Source organism: Molossus molossus, unplaced genomic scaffold, assembly GCF_014108415.1.
Source record: "Molossus molossus isolate mMolMol1 unplaced genomic scaffold, mMolMol1.p scaffold_m16_p_15, whole genome shotgun sequence".
NCBI lineage: Eukaryota > Metazoa > Chordata > Mammalia > Chiroptera > Molossidae > Molossus > Molossus molossus.
The window spans coordinates 26177859-26196262 of NW_023425350.1; the positions used below are offsets into that span (position 1 = coordinate 26177859).

The 18404-nt window shown below is 43.5% G+C and overlaps 1 protein-coding gene across 1 annotated transcript in view; it reads left to right on the top strand.

Moving 5' to 3' along the window:
* The first annotated feature begins 14550 nt into the window (after positions 1 to 14550).
* TMEM178A (transmembrane protein 178A) overlaps positions 14551 to 18404 on the top strand; it is a 44773-nt gene continuing 40919 nt past the window's right edge. Inside the window, exon 1 of the mRNA XM_036263191.1 lies at positions 14551 to 14999. Within this exon, the coding sequence (XP_036119084.1) occupies positions 14600 to 14999 (400 nt within the window). The 5' untranslated portion in view covers positions 14551 to 14599. The remainder of the gene's footprint in view (positions 15000 to 18404) is intronic.

The following is an 18404-nucleotide window of genomic DNA, read 5'->3' on the forward strand; positions in this document are numbered from 1 at the left end:
TCAGAGCCCATCTTCAGAGTCCAAAGACAATCTCTAGGGCCTTGATAACTTGGGTCCTGGCAATTAGGGCTACAGCTGCATATGCTTAATTCTGTTAAACATCAGGTGGAAATTCATCCGGACTGAATTCAAAGTGAAGTACAAAGGAAAAAAAAAATCATCTCAGCTCTTCGTTATAGGAAACAGCTCATGGTTCTGCGCAAATCTGAAGAGCTCACTGAAGGCATCTTTCCCGTGACTGTAACAGGCACAGTCATTTGCACTCAGGCTTCTCTGTGGCTTCCTGGAGCATCCACCACAATCGTTTCTATTCCTGGATGGCAGGTACGGCGCAGAGTAGCACCTGGGGCGCGGGAATGAGTGCTCAGCTGAAATAAATGCCCGAAGGGAAAGGAGCCTGGAGCTCAGGAGGATTGGCGCCACATTCGCGCGCCAGCTGTTAGGAATTTTAATTGTCATATCTTTTGGAATTCAGTAGACCCTTGGAACGTGATTAAAGAGGGAGCAGGGTGAGGGAGGAGGGGAAGTAGTGGTGAGCTGTGGGCTACCTGTCTGGGGAAGGAAGCAGTTTAACCACTGTATTTGTTTCCGATTGCTGTTGTAACAAATTACTACCACCTTAGGGACTTAAAACGAGACAGTTTATTATCTTACAGTTCAGGTCAGAAGTTCAAAATCAGTCTTCCCGGACTAAAGCCAAGGCATTGGCAGGGCTAAATTCCTTCCTAAAAGCTGTAGGGCAGAATCTGTTTCCTTGCCTTTTCCAGTTTCTAGAAGCTTCCTGTATTCCTTGGCTTACTTCATCCCACTTCAAAGCTAGCAACAATGCGTCTCTACTCACTTTTCCATTGTATAGCTCTTTCTGACTGTAGACAGGAAAGGTTCTCTGGTTTTAAGAATGCATGGGATTAGAGTGGACCCACTGGATAAACTAGACTACTCTCCTCATTTCAAAATTGTTAATTACGCCCTGGCCAGTTTGGCTCAGCGTCGGCCTGCGGTCCGGAGAGACCCGGGTTCGGTTCCCGCTAAGGGCACGTACTTCAGTTGCAGTTTGTCCCCGGCCCTGGTTGGTCGTGCGGGTGGCAGCCGCTCGATGTGTCCCTTCACGTCGATGTTTCTCTCTCTCTCTCCCTTCCTCTCTCTCCATCCCACTCTATCTGTACAAAAAATGGAAAAATATCCTCGGGTGAGGATAAAAAAAAAAAAATTGTTAATCACATCTGCAAAGTTCCTTTTGCCATGAAGGTAACATTTTTATCAGTCGAGGGAGGGGAGAGGGGAATTATTCAATCCTACCACAACCACAAATTTGATGTCCTCACTGTGATAGAAAATAGAAACTTCTACCTTTACATCTATCTTTTTTGTCTCTTTCAGATCTAATGGGTTAGACATAGATTTTTAAAAAATTCTTCTATTTGACATCAAATCAGTCTGTGACAAATGAAATTTTATTATAGGCTAACAATAATAACATTAATTCTTCGAATTATTAATTTGTTTTAGGGGTCACTTTGGTCTTTCCTTATCCATATCTCTTCTTCAAACATACATGACCTTTCTCTGCCTTCGAAAATGGATCTTTCTGACCTCTCTAGCTATAGAATGAGTCCCCTCTCTCCTTTGATTGCCAAACTTTTCAAAAAAATCAATCAACATGTTTTACCTCCCCACCCCCCACCCTGACTTTCTACTTATCCCTCAGGATGGAAGTTGGATGTGCTCTAATCTCTCTATTGACAGTGACCTGCTGAAGGCCTCAGGGCTCATGTCACTGAGGCCGCTTCTCTCTTCCGCTGGCAGTTGGATGTTCCTGCAATTCTCAACACATTGGCCTGGCCCGTCTCGAAACTCCCCATCTCTGGCTTGTGCGCTTTACTGATTCACTCACGACACGCTGCCAGACCAGGGGTCCAGCCTTGGCCTCTGCTCTTCTCTTCTATACCAGTTCTCGGACTTCTCAACATAGTCACCAAATCTACTTCCCAACCTATCTGGTGGACATTTTTTTTTTTTTTTTATCCTCTCTGAGGATATTGTTTCCATTTTTTTTGTTCAGGTAAAGTGGGAGGGAGAGAGAGAGAGAGAGAGAGAAACATCGACGTGAAAGGGACACATCGAGTGGCTGCCACCCGCATGACCAACCAGGGCCGGGGACAAACTGCAACCGAAGTACTTGCCCTTAGCAGGAACCGAACCCGGGCCTCTCCGGACCGCAGGCCGACACTCTAACCGCTGAGCCAAACCGGCCAGGGCTTTTTTTTTTTTTTTTCTGGTGGACATTTTTATACAGATATCCTTCTGTCCTCTCAAACTCAAATGTCCAGGGTTTAAATTTCCAAATTTGTTCTTCTGATTTATTTACCTTCTTGCTTATATACATTATTTATGCATTTTTGTCAAGCGATCCATCATTGTCTTAGTTATCTTGGCTTGAATCTCCAGCATCTGTGTCTGCCTCTTTTTTTTCCCCTTTAGTTGACCTACTCACTATTTTTATTCATATTGTTTCTGGCACCTCTTCCTTTGCTCCCAGTGACTCTTGTCAACTAGGCTTGGGTGATCTGAAGTTCTTCTCACCAATTACCTTATTACCACTGCTAGATTAATTCCTGATATCTCTTCTTCTATTATGTCATTCTTCTTTTCTTCATTGCTTAAGACACGTGTTGTTTAAGCTCTCTACAGTCTGAATCTAATCAATATTTCCAAATTTATCTTGAACTTTTCAATTTTTCAGAGAAATCCTCCACGTGAACATACCTTGTTCACTACTGTCTCTGGGTTCAGATGGTTTTCCATTCCTGAAATACTTACTTCCTCTCTACCAGTTTCCTCTCACAGATCTCTCAAAGCTCAAGTTCCAATTTCCCCATCAGTACTTTTTTTGTCATCTCTATTTATAAGATTTCTCCTTTCTTTGAACACATTAACATTTGCTGAACACATTATAGACCAGCAGAGAGTTTCTATAAGGTCCAATCATCCACCCACTATCTTCCTGAAATTGTCACAATGTCCTCAATTCTTTCCAGTTACTACAGAAACTGCATGCATCTACCTAAGACAACTTCTCCACCTGTCTACCAAAGCCCTCCCTCTTGCCCATTCACCAAAGACCTTCACCTTGCTAAATCCAATGCTTAAATTTTAATTTCTTGTCTTGCTTGACCAATCAGAAACTTTGAGACCTTAATGACTCTCTCTCCTATTTGAAACATGTTCTTCATTTGACTTCCAGGACTCTATACTCTCCTGTCTCTCTGGCCACTCCCCCTCAGTTTCTTTGGCTGGTTCCTACTCATCTCCTAGACCTCAACTTGTAGCAGTTTTCCAGGTTTCAGTCCTTGGCCCTTTTTTCTGTTAACACTTACTCCCTGAGTGACATCATCCAATCTCATGGATTAGAGTACCATCTATATGTGGATCCTGTTTGCTCTCATATTTATATCTTTAGTCTGAACCTCTCCCTTGCTCACTCAGTATCTCCACTCATGTAACCAAAACTCCAGTTCAGTTGCCTGCTGCCACAAAAATCAAACTCCTGAGACAGATGCTGGTGAAAAAGGAAAGTGGTTTATTCAAGTGCTGGTTACCTGAGGAGATGGGGACTCTTGTTACAAAGTCCATCTCAAAATCTCAGTACAGGAAGAGGTGTTTTTTTTTTGTTGTTGTTTGTTTGTTTTTATCCTCACCTGAGGACAGTTTTTGCCTTTATCTTTAGATAGAGCAGGAGGGAGAGGCAGGGGAGATTGAGAAACATCAATGTGAGAGAGACACATCGAATGGCTGCCACCCACACAACCCCAACTGGGGCCAGGGACAAACTGCAACTGAGGTATGTGCCTTTAGTGGGAACCAAACCTGGGACTCTCTGGTCCACAGGCTGACACTCTAACCACTGAGCCAAACTGGCCAGGGCAGGAAGAGGTTTTAATAAGGAGGGGGAGGCAAAGCAGAACAAAGAAATTAAGGGAAAGGGGTTAAAAAGTTCTCTACAGGCAGTCCAGCACAGTCTATTCCAATAAGAATCTTGAAACTGGTCAAGTGATGGTCTGGTTTGCATCATTCTGGTTCTACGTCATCCTGATTTTACAATTGAAGGTTAGCAAATCTTCTGGAATTGGAATGACTGAAGGTCAGAGTCTGTGCCTTCTGAAGTTAGTTCCTAGGATTCTTACACAAATATACTGTTTATAAGGTACATATTAGTTGCAGTCAGCATTTATAGAAACAATGTCAAAAGAATGGTGGGGTGAGTTACAATTTCCCACTGTTATTCTTAGATATCTAATAGGCATCTCAAACCAAGTGCACCACAAATTGAGCTCCTGTACTTTCATAGCCTTCCCCATGTCCACTGATGACACCTTCACCATATATTGTACACATCAGAAAATCTTGTTGGCTCTACTTTCAATATCTATCCAGAATCCAAACCACTCTTGTCACTCTACTGTTAACACCTGATCTCTGTCATCTCTCTATAAATTATGCAAATAACAGTAAGAGTGCATGTCCTGGAGTTCATACCTAGCAGGCTTCAATCCTGGCTCTGCTACTTCTTAAGAATGTAGCCTTGGCCCAGCCAGTGTGGCTCAGTGGATTGAGCATCATCCCATGGACTGAGAGGTCCCAGTTTGATTCCTGATCAGGGCACATGCCCAGGTTGTGGGCTCAATCCCTAGTAGGGAGCATGTAGGAGGTGATCAATCGATGTACTGATCTCACATCAATGTTTCTCTCTCTCTCTCTCTCTCTCTCTCTCTCTCTCTCTCCCTCTTCCTCCTTCTCTTTCTAAAATCAATACAAATATATTTTTAAAAAAGAGTATAGCCTTGTACAAGTTATTTACCCTCTCTGTGCCTCAGTTTCCTTATTCATAAAATAATAATAACAATACTACCACTACAATTGTTACAAGGATTACATGAGAAAAACATAATGTGTTTAGCAGAGTGCTTGGGAAATAGTATGTGATCAACAAATGTTAGCTACGTGCTATTATTCTATACAGCTATAAAAACTCCATGACAATAGGTGGAAAGTAGTAGGCAAGAAGATCAAGGAAATGTGGAAATGGCCATTCTCCTAAGCATAAGCCATCCATATCTTTCAATACCCAACCCCACACTGAACAAGGTTGCAGAATTATTGTTCTAACCCTCTCTGATCTGTGCCTACTGCTTAGCATGCTGCAATTTTGCACGGCTTTTATCTATAGATTTATAGAATAACACAGTTGATCCTTGAAGAACCTGGGGATTAAGAGCACCAACTTCTGTGCAGTAAAAAATTCACATATAACTTTTGACTCCTCCAAAAGTTAACTGAAGTCCCTGGTATCCACCAGGGATTGGTTCCAGGACCCCCCATGAATACCAAAATCCACAGATGCTCAAGTCTCTTATATAAAATAGCATAGAACAATGCATACAGTTGGCCCTCTTCATAAACAGACTCCTAACCATGGGTGGAAAATACAATTTTCAATCTGCACTTGATTGAATCTACAGATGCAAGAACCAGGGATACAGAGGGCCAACTGTATATTAATAGAAAGAATCCATGTATAAGTGGACCATGCAGTTCAAACTTGTATTGTTCAAGGGTCAACTGTAGTACAGCTAGTATTTCTTGGTCATGTATTACTTGCTATTATGACCTCTTTTTCCTTTGTCTTAGGAATAATTTATATAGCTCCTCTTCTCCAAACTTTCTTTCAAGTCCCAGAAAGCTCAGACAGTCTTTGTCTTGATCATGGCTAAATTCTGGGTTGGCCTCCCCACTTTAGGAGTCCATTTTGAGTTTGCTGTCATTGCTACAAATATATTTAAATGGGTGCTCTATAAACCCAGTTAAGCTCTTATTTTATTGACACAAAGAAACTGGGTTTCTTGGCAAAAGTGGTTGATATGAAATGGCAAAGGGTAAACTGCTGAGTGAGAATGGGAAAAGCTAGTAATGAAAACCATGCCCATAAAATTCAGGACAGAGAGACGCAAAGAGCTTTCAGAAAAGGAAATTGAGAAACTAAAGAATTCCCCTAAATATCCAGAAAGTAAACCCCTTGAAATGAGGATTAAACATCAATGTTTAAAACTTTGGGGATTTCTTTTGGCTAAATGCAAGGATTCTTAGGAGAAAATCCCCTTTTGTTTTGGCAGGATTCATAAGGGCACATGGTGACCTGGTTGGAAAACACTAAGAGACATCTCCCCCACTGCCAACCCCCTCCCTGACTTGCCACTCACAGAGTTTAAGGCTCTTGATCACATACAGATTGCAGACACCAGATAAATTAGGCAGATGGAACTCATACATCAAAGCTACCTACTTGGATTTCTATTTGGCCATTGATGCATTTCCTCTCTCTCTCTCTCTCTCTCTCTCTCTCTCTCTCTCTCATTTAATTAGCCTCATAAATCTGACCCTGACAAGGTCCTACCTCTCCATACCAATAATAGGAGGTGAGATGGTAATTTGTCCTCAGGCTTTCATTTACTTCTCCACTTGAGTGACCATCAATGCCACATGGCACCCATTCATTACAGGGGATCAGGTGCGGCTGTGGAGAGGTGTATGCCAAGTCCTGCCAAACTGGATACTCCTTCCAAAAGAACAGGATGGTTCTCTAAGCACCGTGCACATCAGATGATCACACTTCATAGTGCCTGCTGAAATCCTGGCATGCTGAAAGTTGTAAAGAACACAACACATTGCTATGTATTCTTCCTAGTGTCTGATTCATAGTAGCAGCTCTTCAGGTACTGGCGAATGATTACCTGGACTCAACTATTTTTCAAAAGGTTTATTCAAATCAAGAATCGAAGATAAAAACAGAGTTGTCCAAGGTGGAGTCCTTTCTCTCTGAGGTGGGGGACCTGTGTTGAATTCATCATTTCCAGGGACATCTGACTCAATCTTTGTCTCCTGGTCTTGACAATGGGAATCTGAAATGTTGACCCAGCCCATATTGAGCTGACTTCTGACTTCTAATAGCTGCATCTTGGATGAGTCTTTGGTCCTTTCTGGGTTTTTACCCTTTTCGCTCTGCCCTCCTAAGAGAGAGGCTATTTTTCTTCCCTCATGCAGATGCTATTCACACTTGTCTTAACCTCTCCTGTCCTCTCTCAGCTTCCCCCCTGCACGGGGAGGGGAAGGTCGAGGCACTCCTGATATTTCCCTAACATGATTTATACCCCACAAAAACGCAGTAGCTATGAGCAGGCATTTTCTGCAGAGGCTTTTCTATCTGGTCCACTTAAAGTCCTTGAGAAATGGAGATACCTTATCGTATGCTGACAGCTTATTTCAGCTATTCACAAAGCAGTGTTAAATCCCTTTTATGGGCTCATAACAGAATAGCCTATTGAGAGAGCATAATGGTTTCTCATACTTTTGAATGCCCACCATTCCACCAATGCTATAGATATTTTATGTTCTTAAGGGCCTTATGGTAGGCCTCCATGCTTTCGTTAGGGAACAGTTCTTGGGAGAATAATGTTCTGTACTGCACCTCAGATCATGGCTTGCAAATGTGAGCAGTCACCAGATATTGTTGGCAATGATAAATAACAATGACAACAGCTGCCATTTATATATGGAGCACTTATATGTCAGCCTTTACATTCACTATGTTGCTAAGTGCTCTATAGTCATGATGTTTGATTCTCACAGCAACCCTAAGAAGGATATTATTACTCTTATCCCCATTTCACAGATGAGGAAACAGAGGCTTGGAGAGGCTAAGTAAATCCCTTTCCCCCACAGTAAAGTTTGAACCAAACTCTATGACTCCATATCCCAGACTCTATGTTGTCCTGTCACTGTCATCATAGCATATCATTAGACTCCTCTGTCCTGGCTTTGCGTACATGAATTTTCTTGGTTTTCTTCTTAATTTCCTTCACAGTCTCCTCTGTGGCACCTCATCTTACGATTGAGTTCTATGCACTCAAATGCCTTACAGCCTGCCTTGACCTGAACCTCTTAGTTTTTCTAGCTACACTTTCCCCTAAGTAATCTCATGTAGTCCCATGAATTTAAATATCGACATACATACAACACCTTTATGTTGACATCTCTAAAATCTAAATCTTCATTCCAGACTGCTTTCTTTACTCTCAGTTTTATACATCCAGTTGAGATGTCCAAATGGCATCTCAAACTTAAGTCCAAAACAGGTTTTTTTATAACTTCCCTGTAAGTATGTTCCACATCTCAGTGCATGATACCACCATTCCAATAACTCGAAACCAGAAGTGTAGGACATGGTTCTTGATTTCTACTTTCCCTTATGTGGATTCACAGTAATTCTGTGATTTCGATCTCTACACACTTCTCTGTTTCTACTGCAGTCTCTTTACGATTAATACCCCTGTCTAGACTATTATAATAGCCTCCTGACTGGCTACCCTGCTTTCCACCCCCAGCCCCAATTCATTTTTCACATATTCTTCTGCGTGGCATTTGAAACATGAATCAGCTCGTTTCTCTCCCTTGCTTAAAACTCTTCAAAGATTTTCTTTTGACTGAAGTCCAAACTCCATAGAATGGCCTTCAAGACCATGTATGATCTGGCCATTAGTAACTCTGCAACCGAATCTCATACCACTTGCTGCCTCCTTCTCTACTCTACCTACGGTGGTCTCTTTTCAGTTCCCCAGTGGAACAAAGCTCTTTAATGTCTCAGGACCTTTGCACTGGATGTTTCCTCTGCCTGGAATATTCTTTCCCTGGCCCATAGGTGCTCAATAAATGTTAGTTGAACAAATGAGAAGAGTAGATTGCCTCTCCTACATGAATAATATAAATAATAAGTAACATGAAAAATTATGTCATTAATAAGTTATTCAGCCATTTGTATTTATGACATTTAAATTATATGGGCTTACTATAATTAGGCAATGGGTTTTCTAAAGCATGTTTGTAAGTTTACATGGATGGAGTAGGGAGAAGAGAGCAGGAATGGGTGTGGGAGGAAACAGTAATTAGCAAGTGATAATCATGACTCATTAATCCTGTCAGATAGATGTTAATATCCCTGTTTTTTAGCACTTAGGTGATTCGAGGAGGTTAGGTAACTGGCTAAGAGTGAGCTGGTAGGAAGCAGTGGGTCTGGAATTAATAGGTGGTCTGACTCCAGCGTCCATGTGTGGTCCCCAGGTCCTGGTGCCTTAAAGCAGACACGGCTGAGAGATGAGGTTTGAGGGTAAGAGAGAGGGGTCACACCTGGAAACTGGCTTTTTTACTCACATGGGAAGCATCACCATTTGCTGTGAGTTGGAGAGATTGGACATCTTAGTTATATCCAGTTCTGCCTTGGTTGTCAAACACAGCCTGCATGAGCGGAACCAGGCCCTAATTTCAAAACTGCGTATCCATACAACAGTTAAGGTGGGAATAGAGTTAGGTATGACAGTTAATAAGCCGCCATCTGCTAAAACATCACACTCTGAGTGGGACTTAACGTGGTTATGGGTTTCTTTGAATGTGTGTGTGTGTGTGTGTTTTTTCTTTCCTACCATATGTGCTTAAAGTCTCTAAAAAGGAAACAGCTTAATCCAGGAATGTGAAAAAGAACGGTGACATTCTGTAGTGTGTCAGTGAAATGAGAAACTTATCAAGCACCATCTATTTTGGGGGGTTTGTGGTATTTTATGGTTCCAGGCTTCTAGTTAGTGACAAAATGGCACTGCCAAGATGATTTCCACATGTGTGGGGTAGAGAAGAGCACCATGGTAGGTGCTACTTCTGAAAGTTACTTTTTGTTTTGCCCTGGACTAAGTTGACACACATACAAAATACCCTTTTTCCTCCAAGGTCTAACTAAACTAACGCCTAATCTGCTTGGTTTGGATGTATTCTTCCCAATGGATAGTAATCTCCCTGTCGCATTGTGTTTCCACCTCTGTGAGTGCACTCACCCCAGGTAATCCAATCCTCTTTCAGCCTCTTGCATTTCTCTTCCTTCTCCACTAACCCACAGTCCCTGAGGGCACAGGCCCTGGTTTTCTCATCTCCTCATAATCCGCTGGGACCTAGCACTTACATTAGAGGTGCTCAATATATGTTGTTGAATAAAAATAAAATTGTTTTAGGAAAACAAGTCAGAATGATGCCTTTAACACAAGATACCTCAATTGTTCACAGACATGACATATTGTAGATCCATAGCATAATGAATGCTCTCCTTACATTAAATGCTAAAAAAAATTACCGAGAAAAAGTGATCCCCCTTCATTCTGAAAGCCAGTGTGTGGTTTAGGTTAAACTGCATTGTGTAAATCCTGTGGAATCCAAATGTTTGAAATAAAGAAGGGTATTGCTTTTGGTCTTGGCACGAGGACAAAGGGTGAAAGCCTTTTAGAATATTTATGGTTAGTTTAGCATAGGTATGCCAATAAATCATTACCATAGCTCTGTGATAATCTGAGATCTCTCTCTCTCTCTCCCACCCCGTCTGCATGTGTATGTGTGTGTGTGTGTGTGTGTGTGTGTGTGTGTGTGTAGACCTTTTTATAGGGAAATATTTATTTAAAAACTTCCTGATTGTAAAGAGAGATACAATGAATGTCATAAAGCACCTATATATTATGGTAAGTGTGTTTAGAGCTGGCAAAGTATTTTTTTCTAAATATTTAAACATGGCCAGCACATCAGTTGTGATGTTAAAATGCTCTGGGAATGCTGACAGAAACAAAGAAGGACTCTGGAGTAATAAGGTAGACAACTCTCTCCAACCTAGAGAGGAGAGCTGGGAGGTGAGGGATTACACAATCAAAATAACATTTGAGGACGATGCATTTGGCAACAGTAGACAGGCTAACTGCAGGCAGGGTTGCTCCTGGAATGGTGGGGTCCAAGGAAGAAACTGTAATAATCCAGATGTAAGATGGGAGAGCACAGTGACAGCAAGTGGTAGAAAAGAGAAGAAAACTTGGCTATAAAAGACACGTCAAAGGAAAAGTCCTCATGACTTTGTGGATGTGATAGATAATTCTAAAATAGTGAGTCTGAGTAACTTGAATGATTTGTCAGTACAGAGAGAAGGAAGTGGGGAGGGCCAGCTGAACCATAGGGAAATATAAGAATTTACTTTTGGACATGTGGAGTTCAATCATACAGTGAGACACCCAGGTGGAAATTCTCTGCCACCATCCCTGTCATTTTAGGACACTGTTGTTTTCAGAGGGATGCATGGGGGATATCAGATCTGGAGACAGCCAAGAAATATTTAAGACAAGTGAAGAACACGCTAAATTTGAAAACGTGGAGGTCAGCGTACAGCCACAGCTGAGACATGCTACAGTGGTCTGGCTGGATATTTGATCTTGCAGCATGTTGACTCCCTGCCAGGCTAAATGCCCTCATCCATTGACTGTATTCTGGCTTAGACTTCTGCTTTTACTCATCTATGAGTATTTAGCTTGTAGTCAGGCATTAGAACATGACAGCTTTATAATTTTAAAAATGTAGAAAAAAATTCTTATTTTACAGTAGCCCGATCTATTGAAGCCTCCAAATTTGCTAGGTAGACATGTAAATCAAAGAGTTAATATTCTGACTGTAATGATAATATGCCTGATCTAATCCTCCTTGTAAAGTTTAATTTGTCCTTTGAGAACTAACCCCAAAGTTACTGTTTCTAAGTTGCCACTTGATTCCCTCAAACAGTTAGTTATTTTCATTGTCCGCATTCCCACAACACTTGGTTCTTATTTCTGCTGGAGCACATAGAACAGTCTATGCGTCTGTTGCCACTACACTGGGAACATCTTGAAGATGGGAACTATCTATTTATCTTTGTAGTCCCCACTCCCCTAACAGAGTGGGGGTTAGTGGATGGCATTACATTGTTGGAAATACCCAAATGAGAAATGTTAAGAACACGGATGGAGCAATGTGCAGTTGCCGTGACAAAGCCTGTGTACGCATCATATGTCACATCCCTGCTGATGGCGTTAATGCTGCACCAGCAGAGGCAGTGCGCTCATTACATGCTGCTCGCCCATATTTGTAATGTGTGACACTTTTTAATGAAATACTGTCAAGAGCAATTCATCATATAGTAACTTTTGGATTATATGCCGAGACTGGTCTTAAACATAGACATATCGAACTTCGAGGATAATGCTATTTTCTGAAGAGGGTATGATCCAAGGATTCTGGCTAGGAAAATGAGGCAGAACATTATGTTCTTTTAAGTTCATCACATGTGCCCGAAAAAGAGGTTTCCTTTTGTCTACTCCAGTTCAGGACAGGGTTGTTGTGTAAAGATAATCAGGTGACTCTGAAATGTGGTAGAATGAGGGGGTGGGGAACCTTTTTCTGCCAAGGGCCATTTGGATATTTATAACATCATTCGAGGGCCATACAAAATTATCAACTTAAAAATTAGACTGCTATATTTGGTCAGGCTGATTTGCTGAGGCGTGTGATGTTAGCTGGTATTGATTTCCTGGGCTTTATAGGGCTCAGGGTTGGACATTCCCCACCTCTGCAGTGTTTGAAAAGGGAGTAAAGACTTGCTAAGGGTTTGTAATCATCTTATCTCAAGAGGAATTTAAAAAATAAAAGGACACACAACTTCAGTGAATTTCAGATGTCAACTGTAGGCTCAAAGTTAAAAGTATTCTCTCTGCATATCCATAAAGATCTAGGATTTTACACATATTATAGAGTATAAATAAAATAAATCTTCTAAGTCTCATAATTTTTGTGTAAGTCCAGATAAGACGCCTTTGATGAGCTTAGCATTTCCTTTTAAGGGAAAACTTATAGGTGAGAGGAACACTAAAATTATAATTCTTTGTCTTCCTTAATTAGACTGGAGCTTACCATAGATCTTGCTGAAGCTGTGAGAAAATCCAAGCAATAATTCACATTGTCAGGTCAGCAGAAATGGGCACGAGGATCCGATATGACTGAAAGATTTGTTTAAGTGATCTATTTGTGAACTGAACAGCTCAGGAGTACAAGTCTTCCTTGGAAATATACCCTCTGAAGATACTGAGCACAAACAGCAATGAAAATATATCTGAGCAAGATTCTTATACCATCTTTACAGATGCCATTCCAGAGGAAATGTATAAATCACATTAATACCAATTGATGTGGGGCTCTAATTAATAAGTCCCATTAAATCATGGAGTAATGACATTTAGCATCTAATGAATGCCTCATAATCTCTTGATCATTAATATTTTATAGCAAAAGAGCATAAGAATTGGCATCCTTGGGCTCATGCAGCATGGTTTTCTGTCTGACATGGTCCCAAAGGCACTAAGTGACACAAGGGTATTGCACCTCTGTTGTAAGAATCACACATAAGCAATTAACCATTTCAGTACCTGGGGTCCTAACATTTCCTCATTTTAGAAAATGTGAATCTGCCTGCCATTCTCAGAATTAACATCTGTGACTACTGGCTACCCTGGAAGAACAGAAGGGAGCTGACGCGTTGACTTTGGTGTGTAGCGTTGCTTTGTTGTTGATCCTCCCAGCCCATGCAAGAAACTTGCACAGGAGAAAAATCATTACTTTGATTTATTACTGGGGCTTCCTTTATTCAGAGGCAGTAATCACCTCACAAAGCAGGTGCCATAGCAAGGGCTTATTGATCCTATGCCCTTCTAGAAATGCCAGGAGGATGCCACTCTGGCAGGAGAAGGAGATGGCCAACGGAAAAGGAGTCCGTCTCTGAGCAGGCTGAAGTGAAGTGGGAGCTACCCTCTGGCCATGGGTCTATCTTTCCAGTGACATCCAGTGTCTTTTTCAGAAGAAGGGCTGGAGCAGGAACATGCTCAGAGCTTGCAATGGGCACGTGAGAGGGGAAGAGGAGGGCATCAGAGAGCTGCCAAGGGCGGGAGAAGGGTCTTCAGCTCCAGATCAAGATTCCAAAGAGTTAACTACTACCACGCAGCCCGACCTGGATGGGATTTGCTTCGGGGCACAAAACGGGACACTGATCAAAATCAAGTTGGACAAGTGACAAGGCTGAGTCTGATGTTGGTGGATGTCTATGAACGTCGTTGGACCGGAGGCAGTGTGCTCAGCGAGTCCAGGGCAGGGACAGAAAGGGACACGGAGCCGAGAAGCAGAGAGACAAATGAGCGGGGACGAGAGGAAGAGTTGAAGAAAAGTAAGGGGAAAGTAGGGACAGGGTTAAGGGGAGAGAGGAGGATCAGAGAAAAGTGAGAGCGGCACGGAGCGCTTGAGAAGCGAAGGGGGATCGCTGGGGAGAAGGGCGAACGGTTCGATCTGGAGGAGGGGCGAGGGGCGAGGGGCGAGGGGCGCGAGCGCGGGTGGGGGCGCGGAGTGCGCCGAGGGGCTGGAGGAGGAGGGCAGGAAAGTGCGGTTGGTGGGGGCGGGGCGGGCGGGGGCCGGGTGCGGGCGGGGCGGGGCAGGAGGGCAGTGGGAAGGAGAGGTGAGCAGGAGAGGAAGCCGCGGGCGCCGCCGGGCGGGGAGGCCGCGGGAGGGAGGTGGGGGGCCGGTGGGGGAACGGGGAGGGAGCGAGGCGGAGAGCCGAGGCCAAGTGCATTGTGTCTGGCGGCGCCGCGAGAGCCCACCGGGGCTTGGCGGGCGGGAAGCCATGGAGCCGCGGGCGCTCATCACGGCGCTCAGCCTCGGCCTCAGCCTCTGCTCCCTGGGGCTGCTCGTCACGGCCATCTTCACCGACCACTGGTACGAGACCGACCCCCGGCGCCACAAGGAGAGCTGCGAGCGCAGCCGCGCCGGCGCCGACCCCCCGGACCAGAAGAACCGCCTGATGCCGCTGTCACACCTGCCGCTGCGGGACTTGCCCCCCCTGGGGCGCCGGCTGCTCCCGGGCGGCCCTGGGCGCGCGGACCCCGAGTCCTGGCGCTCGCTGCTGGGGCTCGGTGGGCTGGACGCTGAGTGCGGCCGGCCACTCTTCGCCACCTACTCGGGCCTCTGGAGGAAGTGCTACTTCCTGGGCATCGACCGGGATATCGACACCCTCATCCTGAAAGGTGAGCAGCAGGCGCGCCTGGCGCCCTGGGCGCCGCACGTGGAGCGCAGCCGGCGGCTCCCCAGGGGCGCGCCGGTCCCCGCGGCCACCTCCCCGCTGAGTCCCTGCACTCCGCTCCCCAGCACATTCTTTCATCCTTCCCCGCCTCCTCCTGTCTTTATCCTTCTCCCTTTCTTTTCCCCATTCCTCCTTTCTTCTCCCTCTCTCCCACTTCTTTCTTTCCATGACTCTCTTCTTTCCTCCTCATCCTGTTCGTCCTTTTCCCGTTCCCTTACTTCTGTGCTTTAGCCCCGGTCTTTCCCTGCCGCTCTCCTTGCTTTGTCTCCTTATTTCCCTCCCCTCCTCCTCTGCTGTCTTTGTACACCTGCCTCACTTGGAACGCCTGTGTCCATTCCCCTGAAGCTGCTCCCCACTGGGCTCCCAGTAGGCTCCTTCCCTCAAGTTGTGCTTTCCCTTTAGAAATGCCGTTGGAAGAAAAGTAGTGCAAACCTGGGAAGAGGGGGAGAGGGGCTTTTTCTTGTATTGAGCTGATGTTGGTAGCAGAAGGAACGGATGGTAGCTGGCTGGCTAACCGGGAGCTAAGGAGGCCTGGGGAAACTTCCTCCAAACCTAAGTGCATGGTTCTTATGAATTAGACCTCAGATGATACCCTCAGCGCCTTGGTGGAGGCAGCTGAACTGCACATCGGATATCTACTTTTTTCAGCCTTGGTGATGACACTGCACACCATGCTCAGTGTCTAGACACACCAGGGTGAGGAGAGGAGAGAACCTGCCCCAACCCTTGAAAGTAGAGCTTTCTGGATTTGCACATGGAATCTCTACATAACCACTCTCTTACTTTGGTGCTAGCTTGTAAGGCTGTTTCTGTTGTTTTGTAATTTGGCACTGAATTGTAGAGCATCAGTTTGCTCTTCTGAAATCTATGCAACACCTGGGCCCCATGCATGTGATCAGATAGTTTGATTTTTTAAAATAATCTCATTCATGTAAAAATATTCAATGGGACAATTCTATTGGGGAAGCTCCTTTCTAACTTTCAGAGCTCCACCCTTAATGTAAAATTTTTTGAGAAGCAAAAAATAAATCTTCTTTCTCTTGGACTAACAAAAAAAGAAGAAGTCTAAAATCAGTACATTTTAGTATTTAGTAGCCATTCAGGAACACAAATGAACAGATTTGTGTTGAATCCCAGTTTGGAATGGAATTGTTAGAAAGGAGGGGGTTAATAATATTTTGGCCTTCAGAATCTTGTTAGTTGGCATATTCTAAAATTCTCAAACGTGTTGACTTCCTCCTTCCTATGGCTAGCTCAGCTGGGGGCTGCCATCTGAAACCTGTCTATTCATAGGATTCCAAAGCTTTGGGGGGGGGGGGGAGGGTGGATCATACATAGTAACCTTCCTTTGGGAAGTGCACCTTTTTCATTACTCTCCTAACTTGCATCCAAATTTGAGTTCTCTTCATGAAGATGCTGCATAATTAATTCTGATAGTAGCATAGCACATGAACAAATTGTAAAAGCTAGATTTGGAGGCTCAGTTATGGAATGCTCATTTAGGCAAGGCAATTTAGAAAGCTAAGCAGTGTAGTCTGTCTTTTGAAATGACAGAGCTGCATTTCCTTACACTCTTTCTGTGCCTAGAATATTTGGTTGCATGTAAATTGGATATAGAGTAATGCCTGTAACATCAGGGCAGAGTCCAACCCAACCACAGGAGAGGGACACCTACAGGACACTGCACATTACCCCCCTCTGCAGGTTCCCCTGGCTAGCTGAGGTGCCTAGCTCCTGGTTAGTCCAGAATCAAATAACCCTAGAGACAGAAGGGACTTTAGAGGTCATTGAATCCAACCTCCCACTCATTGTTCAAATTCCCTTCTGCCATCTCTCTGACAAATGGTTGTCTAGCCTAGTACATCCATAAGGTAGAATTTGTATACTTTAAAATTTTGTTTTTTCTAGGTATGATTGTTTTAGATTAAAACAATGTCAGGTTTATAGTATTGATGGTGTTTAGCTAATCCTTTATGCAGAACACTAAAAAGTCCTGGTTTGTAATCAGAAGACATGGGCTCCATTGTTGGCCCTGCTGCCAAATTGCAGGATAGCCTCCAACAGGTGGCCAGATCTTCTTGGCCTTCAGTTTCTTGTTATAATATTAGGAAGGCTGTCTATTCTTCGGGGGAATTTTCTAGTTCTGAAATCTATCATCGTTGTAATAATAACAATGTAAATTTAGCTTCCTGGGAAGTTAATGAATTGACATTATTAAGACATGAGCTTGGAGAAAATGACAGACATCAGTGCATTATAGAATCATAATTTGTTATTTGGGAGATGGCCAAAAATGCCTCAAGTCCTTTCAACATTGCTACTAACCTACCTTGGGCTAGTTACCGAAGTCTTCTGGATCTCAGTCTCATCTGTGCAGTGAATGAATAAAATGAGCAGCGTTAAAATTCTATGAATAATTTGAGAAAGGAAAATACTGCTGACATTTTCCTTTCTCAAACAGATGATTTTGGCACCCATATTAGGTAAACATGATTACCTTTGTTTTGACATGTAACATTTGTGGCTGTGGTATGAATTTCTTAAATGAGTCATATATAATTAGAAATTGACATCACATTCAATTAAAAAATTGGATAGCTAGGGTCTCAAGTTCCATTCTTACTTTCTTCTCTGAATTACCTTGTTTATGAGTCTTAACATTTAGAAATTTTAGTAATAGGAAATGAAAAAAAGTAGCCTCAGATGGAGAGTGGGGAGGGGCGAGAAAGGGCTTCAAGAGCCACCTGATATATGTAGTGAGCTTTTGAGAGAAAAAGAGGTCAGCCTTTCCTCATTTGGACTTAGAGGGCAAAGCCAGGAGGTGGGTGACCATCACAGAGGAAAATGTAGAGCTGATAGTAAGGAAAATACTCTCACCATTGGTTGCGTTTCCTGCCACTGGAGGCAAGTATTTTTGAGAAATGGAGAGGAGATACAAACAGTCAATGTGGACAGTGAGAGACTAGTTGAGAAAGCAAATATGTAGGCTCTGTAGTCTTAATCTATTTAAGAGAAATCACATGTGCCAGAAAAGCATCGATCTTAGCGGGACAAGTAGTTGGGAAAAATAAGCAAATTCTGATTGTTAGCCTTTCATCATCATTCTTGTTCACTTCTAGCCCAGAGTGACCCTCGAAGGTTTAGATTGGACCTTCACCCAGGACCTTCAATGAGAATAGAAGTGAAGTTATTAATAAACCCATTGAGAACCAAGACTAGAGCCCTATGGTACTCTACTAGGCTGACTTTTAGTGCGAGGAAGCTTTGCTGGTCAAAGTAAGGAAGGTCTCTGATAAGTATGCAAAGGTATCCTCCACCTAGCAATAGAAGGGTAGAGAAGTTGAGGGAG